Raw genomic sequence first — 19,167 nt, forward strand, 5'->3', positions numbered from 1 at the left:
AAGAAGATTCAACCTCAGATTCTTATACTTAATACAAGTTGTATTATACAACCACAAAATGATCTTCTCATCAACACTATAAACTCAAATGAGTTTTACTTGCAATATTGAACGAGTAAAGTGTAGAGATCATACCTCAAGTCAAATCTATAGACTCTCCACTCTCTTCTTCTTTATCTTCTCTTTATCCTCTTCTTCTTTCTCTTTTGTCTTCTCAACCGACTCATCACCTACAAAAAAAATAATTTCATGAAGATTCCGAAGCAATTTATTATATGAACAGATTATAAGCAACACTAACCCATTTCTGGAAACCCTTTTAACCAGTTTCTTGTACAGACCAAGGCTTGGACATTAGTAGGTAGAAGAAAGCTCTGGTACTTGTTAAGGACTCTACTACCAATGCTAAACGAAGATTCTGAAGCAACGGTTGTTATGGGTATACTCAGAACCTCTCGTGCCATTGTTGCCAACTCTTTGAACCGAGCTGAGTTGTCTCTCCAGTAACGTAACACATTCAGTTTCTTGTAAGCGGCCATGTCAAGCAATGGCTCATCCAAATATATGTCGAGAGCAGACTTGCCACTGCCAACAGCTTTCTGAGAAAAGAAGGCGTAGAATCCCTGAAAAACAGGTTAAACATCATATATATGATATCATAAATTCATAACACTTATCAGAAATGACTACATAGCATAACTTATCCCATAACCGGCTGGAACATCGGGTATTTCTCCTTGTGAAGTTGTTGCAGCACTACTGATTATCTGGTTCTTCTTGTAAGCTCCAAACAGTTTATAGATCTTTGAACGAACATTAGCCAACCTTCTCTTACAAGTAGACTGATCCAAAACCGAGAAACAATATTCTAAGAAGTGAAATTTGAGTCTTGGATCCAAAACTGCAGCAACTGCAAGGATACCACTGTATTCTTCCCAGTATTTCTCAAACTTGAGCTTCATACACTTCACCATTTCACAAATAACAGGATCAGAATAATTTGCATGAGCTCTCAACCAACACTCAATCTTTCAAATTTCATTGAAATACAAATTTGATGTTGGGTATGAGGAACCCGAAATCAAATTTGTAATCTCAGAAAATGGCTTCAACAACTCGCATATCACTTCTGCTCTCCTCCACTCAGAATAAGAGAAAAAACTCACATAACTCGGTTCTACATCCGCCAAGTTACCTAGTGCAGCTTTGAACTTGATAGCTCTAGAAAGCATAAGGAAAGTAGAATTCCAGCGTGTGCTTACATCTAAGACCAGACCTTCATCACCCTCGACCTCGGTTCCCACTGTTTCAACACAGTTTTGAAACATTCTTTCCCTGCTTTATGATCCTCTAACGAACTTGACACTCTCCCTGATTTTCTGCAAAGCTCCTCCAATCACTGCTAAGCCGTCTTGAACAATAAGATTAAGGATGTGTGCTGAACATCGTACATAGAAGAACTCGCCACCGCAGACCAGATCTTTGTGCATCTGTCTCTTCATGATACTCTGCATGCTGTCATTCGAAGAAGCGTTGTCTACAGTGAGACAGAAGACCTTCTTTTCCAGTCCCCACTCCTTCAGCAGCTCGACCAGCTTCATAGCAATGGCTATTCCAGAATGAGGCGGAGGAAAAGCGGTGAAAGCCAATATTTTAGCTTGAAAATTCCATTCAACATCGATGTAATGCGCAGTCAAGCAAAGATATCCTTCTATGGTAATAGCCCTCCAGAGATCTGTTGTCAAACAAACCCTTCCAGGAAAATCATTTAAGATTTTCCTAAGTTTCTGCTTCTCACTTTCATAAATCTTCAACACATCAAAAGCTGTTGTGTTTCTGCTCCAATACTCAATACTAGAATTAGCATAACTAAAAGCCATTTTAATCATCTTATACTCTACAAACTTGTAAGGAAGATCATGCTCTATAATGGCCATAGCTATCATCTCACGAAACACCATCATATCCACAATCCTAGAACTACTTCTAGGTGTTCCAACAGCTTTTGGACATACCTTCATATGACGAGTCAGAGTTGAGGTTCCATTTCTACGAAGATTCAAGAAGTAAAACCTTCTACAAAGGTTGCATCTGATCTTAGTTGTACCATCAGACAGCCTTCCTCCAATTATAGTAAACTTTCTCCAGCCCCTAGAGACTCTACGGCGTGATCTTGGTTGTGTGCCTTTGTTAGCCTCTGAGATCTCTATAACTTCATGATCCTCTATATCTTCATCCATCACATCATTCTGACCATCATCATTCAAGTCTATAGCTTCCATTTTCTGAAACAACAAAATATTTAAACAAATGTAAACCCACTTACGCTTCTTCTTTAAACACACTTACAAGTACTACAAGTAAACTAAAAAAGTACAAGACTACTCAGTTTATAAGCGTAAGTAAACACATAAACATGAACATAGAAACCCACAACTCATAACGAGACTGACTTATATATTGTGTTTCTAAGTCACAGACACAACCCACATGTTAAGAGAACATTTGTGAAGTTCTCCTCAATCACAAATGTTTTGCACATCATTTTAACAATGGCTGATTCCCTGAGAACTACAAACCACTTAAAAGCATACCGATGCACTGAACTCAATTTGAACGCTGCAAAAAGCTATTATCAAGAAACATAGTTACTCACTTTTTTAGAAAAAAACTACCAAACTCAATATGAATGCTGCAAAAAGCAATTATCAAGAAACAGAGTCACCCACTTTTTTTAATAAAAAGCTACCAGTTTACAATAACACAAAAACTGCAGCTTCTTTAACAAGAGCAGAAACAAACAAACCTCAAGAAAGGTAAACTTTTCGTGAATGAGAAGAGCTAAGAGAAAACACAGAAGCACAAGCTAAATAAATGGTTGAGAGCATTGCTTAAGTTTCAGTTATGAACACATAAAACCAACAGACTCATCACCTACATGAACACACAAAACCCACAGTTATGGGGTAACCCATTCCAACCAAACATGGGTGGGCCACCCATGGGGTAACCCATTCCAACCAAACATGGGTGGGTGATGGCCATACCCAGATAGTTAATGGTCCAATCGGGTTAAAGACCAACTTACCCATGGGCTAACAGGTCCAAACCAAATGGGTGATGGGTTGGCCCAAAAGCTTAATTTCTAGGGTTTAGACAATTGAGAAAAAAATCAATCAGATCTCCTCTTCTCCGATTCTCTCCTCTTCCGCGATTTCTCTTCTTCATTCTCAGATGGCTTAGCTTACGTCTGTTGTTCTTGTGTTCATATGTTCCCGTGGATGTAGAATCACTTACCCATTGATTCTTTTCTCCTTATGCCTTCTCCTCTTCTCTTCCGCGAGTCATTCCTTGCTTTGTTGATGAATCAAGGTAAGTTTTGAATCATTCCCTGTAAAGGCGTCATTCCTTTGTTTTTGATTGAAGATAAGTTTTAAACTAAATCTCGTTTTTGATTGAAGGTTCTCTTCTCTGTAAAGGCGTCATCTGCTTATAACGAGGTTCTCAATTTCTCTACAATTTCAGGTATGATTCGATTTTAGCTCTGACCTCGAGATTTTTCTACGTTTTCTGTTGTGGGTTTTGTGGGTTTTGTATCTCGTTCGATCTCGGTTTATCTCTTCATCTCATCTCAAGTTTTTACTCTTGCTCTGATGATGATGATGAATCATTTAGATTTCTCTACCTACTAACCTACATATGTATCGTTTATATTTTATTTTGTGTGTGATCATTTTAAGTTTTGTAAAACATAAGAAGCAATGCTATGAGCCTATGATAACTGTGGGTTTTGTGTGTTCATGTAGGTGATGAGTCTGTTGGTTTTATGTGTTCATAACTGAAACTTAAGCAATGCTCTCAACCATTTATTTAGCTTGTGCTTCTGTGTTTTCTCTTAGCCCTTCTCATTCACGAAAAGTTTACCTTTCTTGAGGTTTGTTTGTTTCTGCTCTTGTTAAAGAAGCTGCAGTTTTTGTGTTATTGTAAACTGGTAGCTTTTTATTAAAAAAAAGTGGGTGACTCTGTTTCTTGATAATTGCTTTTTGCAGCATTCATATTGAGTTTGGTAGCTTTTTTTCTAAAAAAGTGGGTAACTATGTTTCCTGATAATAGCTTTTTGCAGCGTTCAAATTGAGTTCAGTGCATCGGTATGCTTTTAAGTGATTTGTAGTTCTCAGGGAATCAGTCATTGTTAAAATGATGTGCAAAACATTTGTGATTGAGGAGAACTTCACAAATGTTCTCTTAACATGTGGGTTGTGTCTGTGACTTAGAAACACAATATATAAGTCAGTCTCGTTATGAGTTGTGGGTTTCTATGTTCATGTTTATGTGTTTACTTACGCTTATAAACTGAGTAGTCTTGTACTTTTTTAGTTTACTTGTAGTACTTGTAAGTGTGTTTAAAGAAGAAGCGTAAGTGGGTTTACATTTGTTTAAATATTTTGTTGTTTCAGAAAATGGAAGCTATAGACTTGAATGCTGATGGTCAGAATGATGTGATGGATGAAGATATAGAGGATCATGAAGTTATAGAGATCTCAGAGGCTAACAAAGGCACACAACCAAGATCACGCCGTAGAGTCTCTAGGGGCTGGAGAAAGTTTACTATAATTGGAGGAAGGCTGTCTGATGGTACAACTAAGATCAGATGCAACCTTTGTAAAAGGTTTTACTTCTTGAATCTTCGTAGAAATGGAACCTCAACTCTGACTCGTCATATGAAGGTATGTCCAAAAGCTGTTGGAACACCTAGAAGTAGTTCTAGGATTGTGGATATGATGGTGTTTCGTGAGATGATAGCTATGGCCATTATAGAGCATGATCTTCCTTACAAGTTTGTAGAGTATAAGAGGATTAGAATGGCTTTTAGTTATGCTAATTCTAGTATTGAGTATTGGAGCAGAAACACAGCAGCTTTTGATGTGTTGAAGATTTATGAAAGTGAGAAGCAGAAACTTAGGAAAATCTTAAATGATTTTCCTGGAAGGGTTTGTTTGACAACAGATCTCTGGAGGGCTATTACCATCGAAGGATATCTCTGCTTGACTGCGCATTACATCGATGTTGAATGGAATTTTCAAGCTAAAATATTGGCTTTCACCGCTTTTCCTCCGCCTCATTCTGGAATAGCCATTGCTATGAAGCTGGTCGAGCTGCTGAAGGAGTGGGGACTGGAAAAGAAGGTCTTCTGTCTCACTGTAGACAACGCTTCTTCGAATGACAGCATGCAGAGTATCATGAAGAGACAGATGCACAAAGATCTGGTCTGCGGTGGCGAATTCTTCCATGTACGATGTTCAGCACACATCCTTAATCTTATTGTTCAAGACGGCTTAGCAGTGATTGGAGGAGCTTTGCAGAAAATCAGGGAGAGTGTCAAGTTCGTTAGAGGATCATAAAGCAGGGAAAGAATGTTTCAAAACTGTGTTGAAACAGTGGGAACCGAGGTCGAGGGTGATGAAGGTCTGGTCTTAGATGTAAGCACACGCTGGAATTCTACTTTCCTTATGCTTTCTAGAGCTATCAAGTTCAAAGCTGCACTAGGTAACTTGGCGGATGTAGAACCGAGTTATGTGAGTTTTCTCTCTTATTCTGAGTGGAGGAGAGCAGAAGTGATATGCGAGTTGTTGAAGCCATTTTCTGAGATTACAAATTTGATTTCGGGTTCCTCATACCCAACATCAAATTTGTATTTCAATGAAATTTGGAAGATTGAGTGTTGGTTGAGGCTCATGCAAATTATTCTGATCCTGTTATTTGTGAAATGGTGAAGTGTATGAAGCTCAAGTTTTAGAAATACTGGGAAGAATACAGTGATATCCTTGCAGTTGCTGCAGTTTTGGATCCAAGACTCAAATTTCACTTCTTAGAATATTGTTTCTCGGTTTTGGATCAGTCTACTTGTAAGAGAAGGTTGGCTAATGTTCGTTCAAAGATCTATAAACTGTTTGGAGCTTACAAGAAGAACCAGATAATCAGTAGTGCTGCAACAACTTCACAAGGAGAAATACCCGATGTTCCAGCCGGTTATGGGGTAAGTTATGCTATGTAGTCATTTCTGATAAGTGTTATGAATTTATGATATCATATATATGATGTTTAACCTGTTTTTCAGGGATTCTACGCCTTCTTTTCTCAGAAAGCTGTTGGCAGTAGCAAGTCTGCTCTCGACATATATTTGGATGAGCCATTGCTTGACATGGCCGCTTACAAGAAACTGAATGTGTTACGTTACTGGAGAGACAACTCAGCTCGGTTCAAAGAGTTGGCAACAATGGCACGAGAGGTTCTGAGTATACCCATAACAACCGTTGCTTCAGAATCTTCGTTTAGCATTGGTAGTAGAGTCCTTAACAAGTACCAGAGCTTTCTTCTACCTACTAATGTCCAAGCCTTGGTCTGTACAAGAAACTGGTTAAAAGGGTTTCCAGAAATGGGTTAGTGTTTCTTATAATCTGTTCATATAATAAATTGCTTCAGAATCTTCATGAAATTATTTTTTTTGTAGGTGATGAGTCGGTTGAGAAGACAAAAGAGAAAGAAGAAGAGGATAAAGAGAAGATAAAGAAGAAGAGAGTGGAGAGTCTATAGACTTGACTTGAGGTATGATCTCTACACTTTACTCGTTCAATATTGCAAGTAAAACTCATTTGAGTTTATAGTGTTGATGAGAAGATCATTTTGTGGTTGTATAATACAACTTGTATTAAGTATAAGAATCTGAGGTTGAATCTTCTTTTTTCTTTGTTGTTGCAGGCTGCAGAAGAAAGAAGAAGAGAGTGGAGACTGGAGAGTCTAGAAACTTAACACGGGGTATTATCTTGTACTTAGCGTGAGTCTAGTGTACTTTTGGACAAGATATTGAAATGTTCATACTAGAGAACTCACTACCTCACAATGATCTTGTCATTGTTTACTTATTGAAGTAGCATCTGATCTTGATTTGTAGATGTGATCATTACATTTAATCTAATGTGATATTCTGATAGAAGTCTTTCGTATATTGTGTTTTTATATTGTCATTGTTTGAATCTAATGTGATTTATAGAAATGACGCTTCATAATACACAATGTTCTCCTTTTTCTCACTAGTGCTCTTGGCTATGTTTTTGTTCATTGTGGTTGCATTCAGTATAAGAATCTGAGGTTGAATCATTTTTTTTTCTTTGTTGCTGCAGACTGCAGATGAGAGTAGATAAAATCACAAAACTAGAATAAAGTGAATTCATAAACAGAGTTATCAAAAACTCAACCTTTTGAGATTATTTTACATCATATTTATTTTCAGATTTTTAAATGTTGTTTAAAATTTCAAAACTTTATTACTCAATTCAATGTTGGATATTTCTATCTCATTTTGATGTTATTTGATATTAAAATTGGGCTTACATTAAGTTTAACAGATTTGGGCTAATATTAAAATTTACTTATACATAGGCGGGCTTGGGTTGTCCAACTGGATGATGGGTAAAATTGGGTTTGGGTTTTATTGGGTGTGGGCTAAATATGGGTGTGAGTGTCTTGAGTCCAGGAAAAATAAATGTCCATTGGGCACACCCATTTGGGTGCAGTCCAACCCAACTGACAGCCCTACCCACTCTATCCCGCAACAGAACTATGGAGCGGGTCCTCGAACTACTTAGAGTTCCATGTCCGAATGCTGGTTGTTCCGAGACTTTCGCTTTTGCTGAAACATCAACACATGTAAAGCTTTGTCCTTTCACCCAACCTACTTGCCCTTTTACCAGCTGTGACTTTACTTGCTCCTTCAAGGATTTATATGAACACTGCGGATATGCTAAACACTGCGAGGACTCGTACATGTTTGAATGTGGGATGCCTGTGTTTATCCACCCCGTAAGTGGTTAGCGGGCTATTCTCAAGGAACAAACCACAGATGAAGGAGAAGGAGAAGTTGTGGTTGTGGAGTGTTTCGACACACCACAAGGCCGACTATTCCATGCTTGCTGTATTGGACCAGGAACAGCCAAGTTCTCCTACGATTTGCACATGTATTCATCTTCGGGTGATAGCTGCTTATTTCAGTCAAAACTCAAAAGAGTTCGTGAAGTGAGCAATGAACCACCCTGTAAACATGTTATGTTGGTTCATTCCTCCATGTGCCCTGACTACAAGTTTTATATTTGCATCAAGCAAGAGACTTATTAGGATCATGAAGAAGCTACTACTTCGTCCCTCATCAGCCGCACTGATGCGTAGGACCTTGAAAAGGAGCTTTTGACTGTTTGAATTTTTTCTTCTTTTTTTTTTCTCTATCGGAACCCTCTACTCATGTTAATTAGATTTCCTCTCTAAATTATGTCGTCTAAACACTTGAAAATTAATGTGTGATATTGATCTAAGTTCAAGTACGTTAATACATGGAGGCGTGACTGATGAAGAGTTTTAAGCGACATATTTTTGAAGAAATGCTGGGTGAACTGTGAAACTGCATTTTGTTGACACTATAATACATTTATACCCATCTGGCCTGCTGATTGTCCGAGTTAAAACTTATATCGAGAAACTGAGAAACGAGGAAGACAAAAATAGCGGGAATAAACAAATCAGAAAACTGTGAAGGCATTTGTCGACACTATATCCATATATCGTCTACTGACCGTCTAAAATTCAGAATGAGAATGACGAAGAAGAAGGAAGTGAAAGGAGAAGAAACTGTAATGGGCTAAGGGATGCAGAGCCCAATACTATTTATTTTAGTGGGCCTGAGCCCAAAACTGAACAAATGTGAACCAGACAATCAGCTAGGGTTTGAAGATGCAGACCTTTGGATTGACTTGACCAACAACGTGTGTCTCTGATAGTTCTCTCGAGATGGAGAGTTCCTCCGGAGAATCCGAATCCGAGGACGACAGACTGATCTCTGAAATGGAGAGTTCCTCCGGAGAATCCGAGGACGAGAGACCGATTGTACTCACCAACAAAACTTCGCAAAAGAGGCAACGTTCTCCGACCGAACGCACTGCGACGCTGCTGGATCTGGATGTTACAGACTGTCCCATTTGCTTTAATCCTCTCACCATTCCCATCTTCCAGGTTACATGTCTCAATCTGTTTCTACCTTAACTCCACTTCTCTCACAATATCTTTTTTTGGGCATATAGTGTGATAATGGTCATATAGCATGCTCTACTTGCTGCCAAACGTTGAGCAAGAAGTGTGCAACATGCTCCTTACCCACTCTTTCCCGCAACAGAGCAATGGAGCGGGTTATTGAACTTCTTAGAGTTCCATGTCCGAATGATGGTTGCTCCAAGATTGTCTCTTGTTCTGAAACATCAGCACATGTGAATCATTGTCCTTTCACCCAACGTACTTGCCCCTTTAGCAGCTGTGACTTTACTTGCTCCTTCAAGGATTTATAAAAACACGGCGCTGCTAAACACAGCATTGCGGCACCATGCGCTGCTAAATTTGGCCTTTCCTTTTCCTTGAGCATGTTTAAATGTGGAACGCTCGTGCGTACGCATCTCTCAACATATAAGAGGATCATTCTCAAGGAACAGACTACAGAAGGAGAAGGAGAAATTGTGGTTGTGGAGTGGTTCGACATGCCAGACGGTCGGATATTCTATGCCTGCTGTATTGGACCAGGAGCAGATAAGTTCTCCTACCAACTGAAGCTATCTTTAGCTTCCGGTGATGACTTGTTGTTTACATCAAACCTCGAAAGAGTCCGTGAAGTGAGTAATGAACCACCATGTTCGCGCTATATGTTGGTCCCTTCATGTATGTTGCCTTACCGCAAGTGTGGTATATGCATCAAGCGGGAGACTCATTAGGATCATCAAGACGCTACTACTTCATTACTCGCGAACTGATGCTATTAACCACTGTATGTTTGTCCTCTAGTAGATGTCTATCTAATGTGTGATACGGATCCAAGTTCATGTTGTGTGAATTAAGTTAAATTTTATCCAAAATCGTTGTAACTGCTCTATACCAAACCAAATGAATATGTAATATAAGCTTCAGAGTTAAGACAAACACGTCGTCTTCTATCTCACATTGTTTTGGGATTAGAAGAAGAGCGACTGAACATTTATATTTGCAAGATAACATTACGGCCCTAAACCATAACACCCTAAACCCTAAACTCTAAACCCTAAACCCTAAAATCTAAACCCTAAACCCTAAAATCTAAACCCTAAACCCTAAACTCTAAACCCTAAACCCTAAACCCTAAACCCTAAATCCTAAACCCCACCCTTTAACTCTAAACCATAAGTTTGTGACTTTTGATAAAACATTAAGTGCTATTTTTGTGACTTTTGACCTTGAGTGCTAGTTTGGGAACATAAACTTGATTTAGTGCTATTTTTGTCTTTTTCTCTTTTTAAAATCAAAATATTATTTTCAAACCATAAATTCTATTTTCTTGCATATACATTTTTCCGTTATAACCAAAAAATACATTTTCTCGCAAAAACTGAAAAACACACATTCCTGCTAAAACCGCAGGATGCGTTTTTCCGCAAAAAAAAATGTAAAACGCACATTTCCATAAAAACACATTTTTTCGGTCAAACCAGTAAAATCGCACTTTTTGACCAAAACCGAAAAAATACATTTTCTCGTCAAAACCGAAAAAATGCATTTTCCCGCCAAACCCCAAAAAAACGCATTTTCCCGCCAAAACCCAAAAAATGCAAATTCCCGCCAAAACTCCAAAAAACATTTTCCGACCAAAACCGCAAAAAGCATTTTCTCGCCAAAACCGGAAAAAACGCAATTTTCTGCCAAAACCAGAAAAATGCAATTTTCCCGCCAAAACCGGAAAACTGAATTTTTCTGCCAAAACCAGAAAAACGTAATTTTCCCGCCAAAACCGAAAAACACAATTTTCCCGCCAAAACCAGAAAACACAAATTTTCCCGCCAAAACCGAAAAACAGAATTTTCCCGCCAAAACTTAAAAACACAACTTTCCCGCAAAAATCGGAAAAAAATGAATTTTCCCGCCAAAACCGGAAAACATATTTTTCCCGCCAAAACCGGAAAAACACATTTTCCCGCCAAAACCGGAAAAACACAATTTTTCCGCCAAAACCGGAAAAACACAATTTTCCCGCCAAAACCGAAAAACTGAATTTTCCTGCCAAAACCGGAAAAGCGCATTTTCCGCCAAAACCAGAAAAACACAATTTTCCCGCCAAAACCGGAAAACGGAATTTTTTCGCCAAAACCGGAAAACGGAATTTTTTCGCCAAAACCAGAAAACAGAATTTTTCCGCCAAAACCAGAAAAACACAATTTCCCGCCAAAACTGGAAAACACAACTTTCCCACCAAAATCGCGAAAAAGCTTTTCCCGCCAAAATCACGAAAAAAAAAACTTTCCAGTCAAAATCGTGAAAAAAACTTTTCTCGTCGAAAACACTTTTTCCGCCAAAACCGCAAAAATACACTTTTCCCGTCCAAACCGCAAAAACGTATTTTTCCGCCAGACCCATAAAAACGTATTTTCCGCCGAAACCACGAAAATACACTTTTTCGCCAAAAACATATTTTTCCTCAAAAACCGCAAAAATATTTTCCGCCTAAACGGTAAAAATGTTATTTTTCCGCCGAAACGTACAAAATTATATTTTAGTCATTTTATTAACTAGTTCACCTGGATGTAGATGGAAATTAAAAAATGAAAATCAAACGAACATAGTTGCATTCAGATGATTCATCCATGCATGGACGAAATGAAGAAACGAACAATATCCAGATGGAGCATCTAGATAAGACATCTAGATGGACCATCTGGATGCATCTTCCAGATGTACAAACGAACAAGGCCTACCTGGATGATCTGCTGAATGAAGGATGAAAAAATTAAACATTATTATAAGATTCTTTCAGAGAAGAAAATGAAGTTGTGTTAATCCACAATAACGGAGTCATCGCGCTGAATTTTCAGTTGGAACCGCCTTTATCGGTTATATATATTATTTGCACGGTTCGGTTAATCTAAACTGAACAATCCAATACCATGGTTCACATATTCGGTTTAACTCAACCAAACCAATATAACCGGTACAGCGAGTCCAATTTAGGGTACAATTAGCTTTCCATCCCCAACTTGGTCTTTTTTCATCTGCATTCTCCATGGATATTGATGTCGGACCCGTTGATCCATCTGTCCTTTACGAACAAGAACTCCATGTTTCATCTGCTGTCTGGGAAGCACAGGTTCCTGTCCGAACTCCCTTTTATCTTTCAATTTTCAATTCTTAGTTTTTTTCTTTTCGATTTCAAATATCTTCTCTTTCCTTCCCCTATAGGAACGAGGTCTCCTCCGTTGCCAAGAACACACTTCACTCCTCCATCAATGGAAACTCACCGACGAACAAACCAAGCTCGTCGACAAAGCAGGCTTCGGACTCTTCCGCCGAATCGGCCCAATGACACTAAACAACTCCTTAATCTCCGCTCTCGTCGAGCGGTGGAGAAGAGAAACCAACACATTCCATCTCCCCTTAGGAGAAACGACGATAACCCTCGACGAAGTATCCTTAGTACTCGGCCTCCAGATCGATCGAGACCTCGTCGTTGGCTCCAAAGTAGGGACGAGGCTGCGATGGATATGTGCGGGACACTCTTGGGGCAGCTCCCGTCCGCTGCGAACAAAGAAGTTAACTGCTCGAGGGTTAAACCTATCTGGCTTAAGAGAACGTTCTCTGCAGAGGCGGATATAGAACTGGATTTAATGGAGGGCACATAACATTTCTCACTATATTTTATAATTGTCATTGATTAAGCTTAACTACTCAAAGAAATTAAAAAATTAGATGGGGGCATGTGCCCCCCTACGGCTCTTACTATGTTCGCCACTGGTTCTCGAAAATAAGATTTTTTTAAAGTGTTCACGCTTATTAAGAATTCAATAAATATTTATAATTTAATTTTTCTTTTACTTTATTATATATTTTCCAATAATTTTTCACCAATGAAATTTAATCAATTCAAATATTTTCATTTAATGTTTTTTAAAAGTATTAAAAAGTACCTTAAACATATAGAAAATCTATATTTGTGGAACAAATAAAAAATCTAAAACATTTTACTTTCGGGAACGGATAGAGTATTGTTTTAGTTTTATATTTGTAAGGCATATTTACAAATAATTTTGATAAAATATGTATATTTATACCAAATTTGATAAACATAGATTAAAAAAATTAGTAGTCAACAAAAAAAAGATAAAAAAATTAGTCATTATATTTCAAAAATAAAATCTTGACAAAAATAAAATTTATAATGAAAATTTACTTTAATGGTTGTTGTATGAGTTATTAGTTATCACCATATTTAAAATTTTTTTGTCAAAAATATGAGCATTTTTAAAGGAAGCTATATATGTTACAATTAAGTGATCTCATGTCATATTTTTTCTAAAACCAATGTCATATTTTTTGGTGAGAATAAATATGGTGATGACATATAAGCAAATCATTTTTTCAAATAATGTCTAGAAAATTTGATTTGACCCTAAAATCTTTTTTAGTTGAAATACATAACGTAATAGTTTATGTACCTAAAAACCGTTTTGCTTCACAAATGATTTAACAAAAATAAAATTGTAGAGGTCCATTTCAGAAATTTTGAAACTCTTGTGCTATATGAGAATTTGAATGAAGTTGGCAAATTTTGAAAATGTGATACGTAATAAAAGAAACGAGTTTGTATTACTTTTTATGGTTGACAAAAGAAAGTGTTACTTTGCTGGACAGATAAATTAGCTGCTGAGTGTCAGTGTAAACAAGAAGTAAAAATAATATTTCTCTTAAACGTTAGAGTTTTCTAGTATTTCTATGTAATACAAAACGAGCAAATGTATTTATAACAAAGCAATAAAAACACAATATCAGAAACAAACACACATGATTTTTAGAGTATAAAATAGAAGAAACATAAACAATACATGTTGGAGATAGTATATGGTTCACAAAGACTTGGAGAAACGTACAAGATGAGGTTAACGAGTATTTATGGTGAGCACTCGAGGTTTGTTTTGGCGGACCTTCTCCATGAACCAAATATGTCCAATCACTAATCCGCAGAAGATTCCAGGTCCATAGGCTATCGCAGCTGCTATCCAGTTGAACACTGGTTCTTCTTGCTCTGTTAGATCCTCGGAATCTTGTGGTGTTGTAGGATTAGGAGAATGAGTTTCTCCACATATTTCCTGAAGACCATCGAGTTTGGGGTTGTCCATGAATGAAGAACATTTTTGGCTTTGAAACTGCGTGCCCCTTGGCACAGAGCCTTCGAGAAAGTTATGAGAGAAGTTCATGTTAGAAAGAGAAGAGATATTGCCAAGTTCAAGAGGAATATGACCAGACAGCTTGTTTCGCGACACGTCTAGTGTTTCAAGCACCGTTAGATTTGCCAAGGATTGGGGGATGTTGCTTGTGAATGCATTACCTGACAAATTCAGAAGACGCAATCCTTTCAACAAGCCGATTGATTCAGGAATGCTTCCATATAATCTATTTCCAGAAAAATCAATGGCTTTGTAATCTTTCCGGATCCGCCCAAACTCCATCTCTACTCCTTTATTCACCATCTCCATCGAATTATGATATTTTTCCCCATAGCTAGGCCAATACTCGTCATCGGCCATGTACTCGTCCATGTGGACGTAAAGCGTGTCATCTTCTATGGATGATGTGCTCATATCACGCCAGTTGGAAAAATATGAAGGCGGTAAAGTTCCAGTGAAGTAATTCTGTGATATATCGATGACTCTGGCACTTTGAAACTCAGTAGATACCTGGGGCTGATACAACGTCCCATGAAACTGGTTAGATCGCAGGATGAGGACATGTAATGACGACATATATCCCAACCAAGATGGAAATATGTCCTTGATTTTGTTGCCATTCAAATTCAGAAATTGCATAGCTTGACACTTGATCATGGATCTTGGGAGTTTTCCCTCCAGCTGGTTGTGGCTGACATCAACTGTTTTCAACATGGTCGCATTGGAAAATATATCTGGAATAATTCCGTTGAAACAATTGTGATGTAGAATTAACACTCTAAGATAGCCAATGGAGTTCCTTAAACATTGAGGTATTGAGCCGACAAAGAGATTATTTGACAAGTTTAAGATCCGTAACGATCTTAGTTTGCAGATCCAATCAGGAAATGGTCCTCCAATTGAATTAGAATTAAGATCCAACACCGACACTTCCGAATCATTAAGAGCTTCCCATGATTTCCCAAAGCTGCTGAATGCATTCTGAGCAAGAACTACCTCCCACATGACAAAAAATCCTGGTACTTCGCCTTCTAATTTATTGTTTGAAAGACCAAGATAAAAGAGATTTAACTTGGACAAAGATTTGGGAACTGATCCAATGAAATGGTTGTGGCTAAGATCCAGATAGCTAACACTTAGAAATTCGGATATATATTCGGGTATTGGCCCCATGAAGTTGTTGTAGCTAAGATCCAAATGCCGGAGACGTTCAGGTATAGATTGTGGGATTGGGCCACTGATATTGTTGTTGGTAAGATGTAATTCTCTGAGATGAGAAAATCTTGATAGAGATTGGGGAATTTTCCCAACAAATTCGTTATCACCAAGAAACAAAGAATCAAGGTTGGACGAAGAAGATGTATTCCCGAGCTCGATATGTCCACTGAATTTGTTTCCACCCAAACTAACCATTCGTAATGAAGAGATCATGAACAAAAATGTAGGGAAAGACCCAACAAATGAGTTATCACCCACCGAAATGTACTCCAAGTAGCAGAGTCGACTCAAGTCACGTGGAAGAGTGGACTGAAAGTTATTAGAGAAAAGGTTTAGAAGGATCAGGCTGGTTAAATTTGAAAGTTTAAGATGGGAAATGCCACCAGTAAACTGATTTTCTGAGAGGTCTAACTGAGACAACTTCGTCAAATTGGCAAGTGAAATTGGAATATTGCCATGAAGATTGTTTTCGCTAAGGCTCAGGTAGGTTAGTTGGTTTAGGTTTCCAATTGAAATCGGAAACTCACCAACTAATTGATTTTGGCTAAGGTCAAGATATGTGAGGCGAGAAAGGTTCCCAAATGAAGAAGAAATCTCCCCATAAAGATAGCAATTTGAAAGCCTTAGCTGACGAAGATTTTGGAGTTTGAAAAGAGCACTGTTAAATTTCAAAGAGTTGTTGCCACTATAAGACATGAGTTGTAGAGATATCACCTTGCCAAACGTACCATCGCATGTGACGCCATCCCAAGAACAACAATCACCGTTTTCGTCCCATAAACTTGCTGAGAACTTAGGGAACTCGGAGAACTCTTCTTTGGGAAACTCTGATTTGAACTCCAAAAGAATATCTCTTTGGTCGGGGCGGCACATGGACCGTGTAGGAGAAGCAAAACTGTTTGACAAGGGGTGAAGAAAACAGAAGAAATATATGGTAATCGCACCACATAAGGAATAACGCTGACCTTGAATTATCACCATTTCTTTCTCAGAAACCAAGATAAGTTTTTGAATGAATGGTAATGGCAGCAGCTGAATCTTTATAGAAGAAAATTCTCTATAAGGGCGATGACTTCGTAAGTCTTACGCATAATTCCAAGGTAAATTGAAGGAGGAATAAATACAAACTAGGTAATAACAGCTTTGTGCAAAATGTGATTATTAGTTTTGTTATTTTTTATTTTTAATCTCATAAATATAACTATCATTTTAAATAAATATTTATTTTGGTTTCCTCGGTTAAAATGTTTGATGTTTTAAGTTTTTCCAATGATAACCAAAAATTACAATTATTTTTTTGTTTCCATGTTATTGAATTTTAGATAGTTTTGATGTCAAATCAATGGTTTTTTCTAAACAGATAATAGTTAAAGAAAAATAAAATAAAATTATTAATGTTTGACCCAATTTCGGTCAAGCTCAAAGTTGGGCCGGAATTGAAAAAAGCCGAACAAAGCCCAGTAGAATAAAGGCCCATAACTCGGAGAATTCATCACCAAAACCGTTCCGCCGGAAGCTCTAAGTCGTTGGTGGTTTAACCATCCTTCGGTTCAGTATAGGCGGTTTAATAATCGAACCGTCTAATAATCTAAACGAATAAAAGCATACAAAATATGGACTAAGTCAAATGCCCACCGAATAAAACTCATTAGCTCCACGTCCTAGTAAAGAGGAGTTAGGTGTTGACTTAGTGATCATGTGCAACCACTTTGCTGATTGATAGGAGACGAACTCCTATAAATAACAAAAAGATGGTTATCTTTAGGGGGCCTCAGACCTGAAGAAGAACAGGAGACTACACATGCCTTTCCCATAATCCTCTCCACTTGATAACAAAAGCAACGATCAAGAGGCCACTTCATGAGCCATCACCAAGCAAATGGATCATGACGTCTTCATAGTGAAGATCTCGCGACGTCGAACTCCGATCATTACGTAACAAGACATGTTCTTATTGATCGATATCAAACTTTAAAGACATTTTCCACCGCTATATCTTCTCAAGATTCAGTGATTGTACACAAAAAACATCTCATACGGGGCGACAAGAGATGAACCCCGACGTCTATTAGATGAATCCGACGTCTCCTCCGAAGAAATGACAAACCCGACATCTCTTTTCGAGATGATCATAATTGAACTACGTTTAGACTTGATCCCTTGACGGGTACGTAGACAGCTGGACCTCGAGTTCAATCATTGATCCTTCTTTCTCTCGATATATATCTCTATGCTATTCAGTATACGAATAGAGTCCATTTTTGTCGACTCATACCTGATAACATCGTTGTGTTCCGAGGATATTGTTGCCCATTTCCTTTTTCCTCCCTAGTTTTACATCTCAAACACTATCAAATATTTAGTATAGATTTTAGGATCTACATTTTGGCGCCACCTATGGGAAAGAGAAACGAAAAACATCCTTGATAGGAACCCGATCTAAGGCTTGTAAGCACGAAAGTGGATCCATCTCATATGGTGTTCAATATCGCAACAAACGAACCATCCCATCAAGATGACATCAATCTTACTAGATCGTAACTAGAAACGGAACATGAGATTCAATTCCGACTTCAGCCAAATCGAATCTCTGTTACTGATAAAAATAATTCATCTCGCCGAATTTCACCGACAATGTCCTCAAACCACAGGAGGCCGACGACGAGTTCTGATAGCCCGACCTCCCGAGTTCGGGTCCAGTCAAATGATCGCCCAACACGAGAAAGGTTGCTAACCGAACAGATGCATAAAAGCGATTATCAACAGAAGATGGTCTTGGAACAAAGCGAAGAAAAAGACCTTACCATGAATCAAGCAGGATTCCTCAATCAATAGATGATGAAAAGCAAGGAAGAACCTAAAAGAGGCCGAAACCCAATACCTCGAGCACGTTTCGGAATGTGTACAAAAAGCTAAGTACGACCGACCTTCGAGAGCTCGATATCTGTATCGAAGAGACGTCTAGAGACTGGAGTTCTCCACTTTCCAAAGAAGAAGAGTACGGGCTCTTAAAGACCACTAATGTGCTCGTTATTTTCTTCACGACACGGTCACGTATTTGACCAGACCAGAATCTTTCCTCCAGCAAATCAGCTCAACGGGACTTCTCATCGGAGGATGGAGAAAATTGTAAACAAACAGAAATATATTATTATGATCTCATGATAATGAGGATCTTCTTCCACCAAGAAAGTGATAGTCCTATGTGCCGTGTGAATTGGTTTTGACTTTCTCTTTTTATGATGATTACACCATATCTCTCTTGGAGCAAAACACCGACAAGGAAACACGAAATATCCTCACTACCATTTTATGGAAAAGTGACAAACGAGAATTCGTGGACCTCAAGGAGCCAAAACCGTAGACATCTTTCACTATGAAGACTTCTCCACTTCCCAAAGATGAAGCACGAGCCCCTAAAGACTTCTTTGGTTCAACGAGAGAAACAGCACCGAAGGTTAACGTTTATCAACAAAACTCAAGGAAGTAATATAGATGTTTCACGTCGATCGGTCTCCCTCGAGACCAGTGAAGCCAACGTCTCGCTCGAGACAACAAAAATGATAAAGCCGACATCTTGCTCGAGACCGATGAAGGGAAACGCTTTGCTCGAGACTGAACTAATGTCTCGCTCAAGACTGATGAAATCATCCTCCCGACCTGGCGCGATCGA

At 38.3% G+C, this 19,167-nt stretch overlaps 3 protein-coding genes and 1 pseudogene across 4 annotated transcripts; 3 read left to right on the top strand and 1 right to left on the bottom strand.

Annotated features, from left to right (window-relative positions):
* The first annotated feature begins 7,509 nt into the window (after nt 1–7,509).
* LOC106393955 lies at nt 7,510–8,499 on the top strand (annotated as a pseudogene).
* Nucleotides 8,500–8,714: 215 nt separating this feature from the next.
* LOC106395261 (putative E3 ubiquitin-protein ligase SINA-like 9) lies at nt 8,715–10,170 on the top strand. Its single transcript, XM_048756432.1, has 2 exons — nt 8,715–9,060; nt 9,129–10,170. The coding sequence occupies exons 1-2, from the start codon at nt 8,839–8,841 to the stop codon at nt 9,387–9,389; spliced, it is 483 nt and encodes a 160-aa protein (XP_048612389.1). The 5' UTR covers nt 8,715–8,838; the 3' UTR covers nt 9,390–10,170.
* Nucleotides 10,171–12,048: 1,878 nt separating this feature from the next.
* LOC125586385 (protein MAIN-LIKE 1-like) lies at nt 12,049–12,938 on the top strand. The gene is made up of 2 exons (XM_048756433.1): nt 12,049–12,202; nt 12,295–12,938. Exons 1-2 carry the CDS (start codon nt 12,119–12,121, stop codon nt 12,706–12,708), a joined length of 498 nt encoding a protein of 165 aa, XP_048612390.1. The 5' UTR covers nt 12,049–12,118; the 3' UTR covers nt 12,709–12,938.
* Nucleotides 12,939–13,768: 830 nt separating this feature from the next.
* LOC106391206 (receptor-like protein 31) lies at nt 13,769–16,519 on the bottom strand. Of its 2 annotated transcripts, XM_048756436.1 has the most exons (2): nt 14,438–16,518; nt 13,769–14,278 (listed from the first exon to the last, which is right to left on the bottom strand). In XM_048756436.1, the coding sequence occupies exons 1-2, from the start codon at nt 16,473–16,475 to the stop codon at nt 13,989–13,991; spliced, it is 2,328 nt and encodes a 775-aa protein (XP_048612393.1). In that variant the 5' UTR covers nt 16,476–16,518; the 3' UTR covers nt 13,769–13,988. The 2 variants fall into 2 exon arrangements, with proteins under 2 accessions (XP_048612393.1, XP_048612392.1); XM_048756435.1 differs by having other exon boundaries at nt 13,769–16,519.
* Between the last annotated feature and the right edge of the window lie 2,648 nt (nt 16,520–19,167).

Source organism: Brassica napus, chromosome C4, assembly GCF_020379485.1.
Source record: "Brassica napus cultivar Da-Ae chromosome C4, Da-Ae, whole genome shotgun sequence".
Classification (NCBI taxonomy): Eukaryota; Viridiplantae; Streptophyta; class Magnoliopsida; order Brassicales; family Brassicaceae; genus Brassica; species Brassica napus.

Coding starts and splice junctions, on each gene's coding strand:
- LOC106395261 (XM_048756432.1), top strand. CDS start 8,839: ATGGAGAGTTCCTCCGGAGAATCCGAATCCGAGGACGACAGACTGATC. Junction 9,061..9,128: donor TCACCATTCCCATCTTCCAG/GTTACATGTCTC, acceptor TTGGGCATATAG/TGTGATAATGGTCATATAGC.
- LOC125586385 (XM_048756433.1), top strand. CDS start 12,119: ATGGATATTGATGTCGGACCCGTTGATCCATCTGTCCTTTACGAACAA. Junction 12,203..12,294: donor CTGCTGTCTGGGAAGCACAG/GTTCCTGTCCGA, acceptor CTTCCCCTATAG/GAACGAGGTCTCCTCCGTTG.
- LOC106391206 (XM_048756435.1), bottom strand. CDS start 16,475: ATGGTGATAATTCAAGGTCAGCGTTATTCCTTATGTGGTGCGATTACC.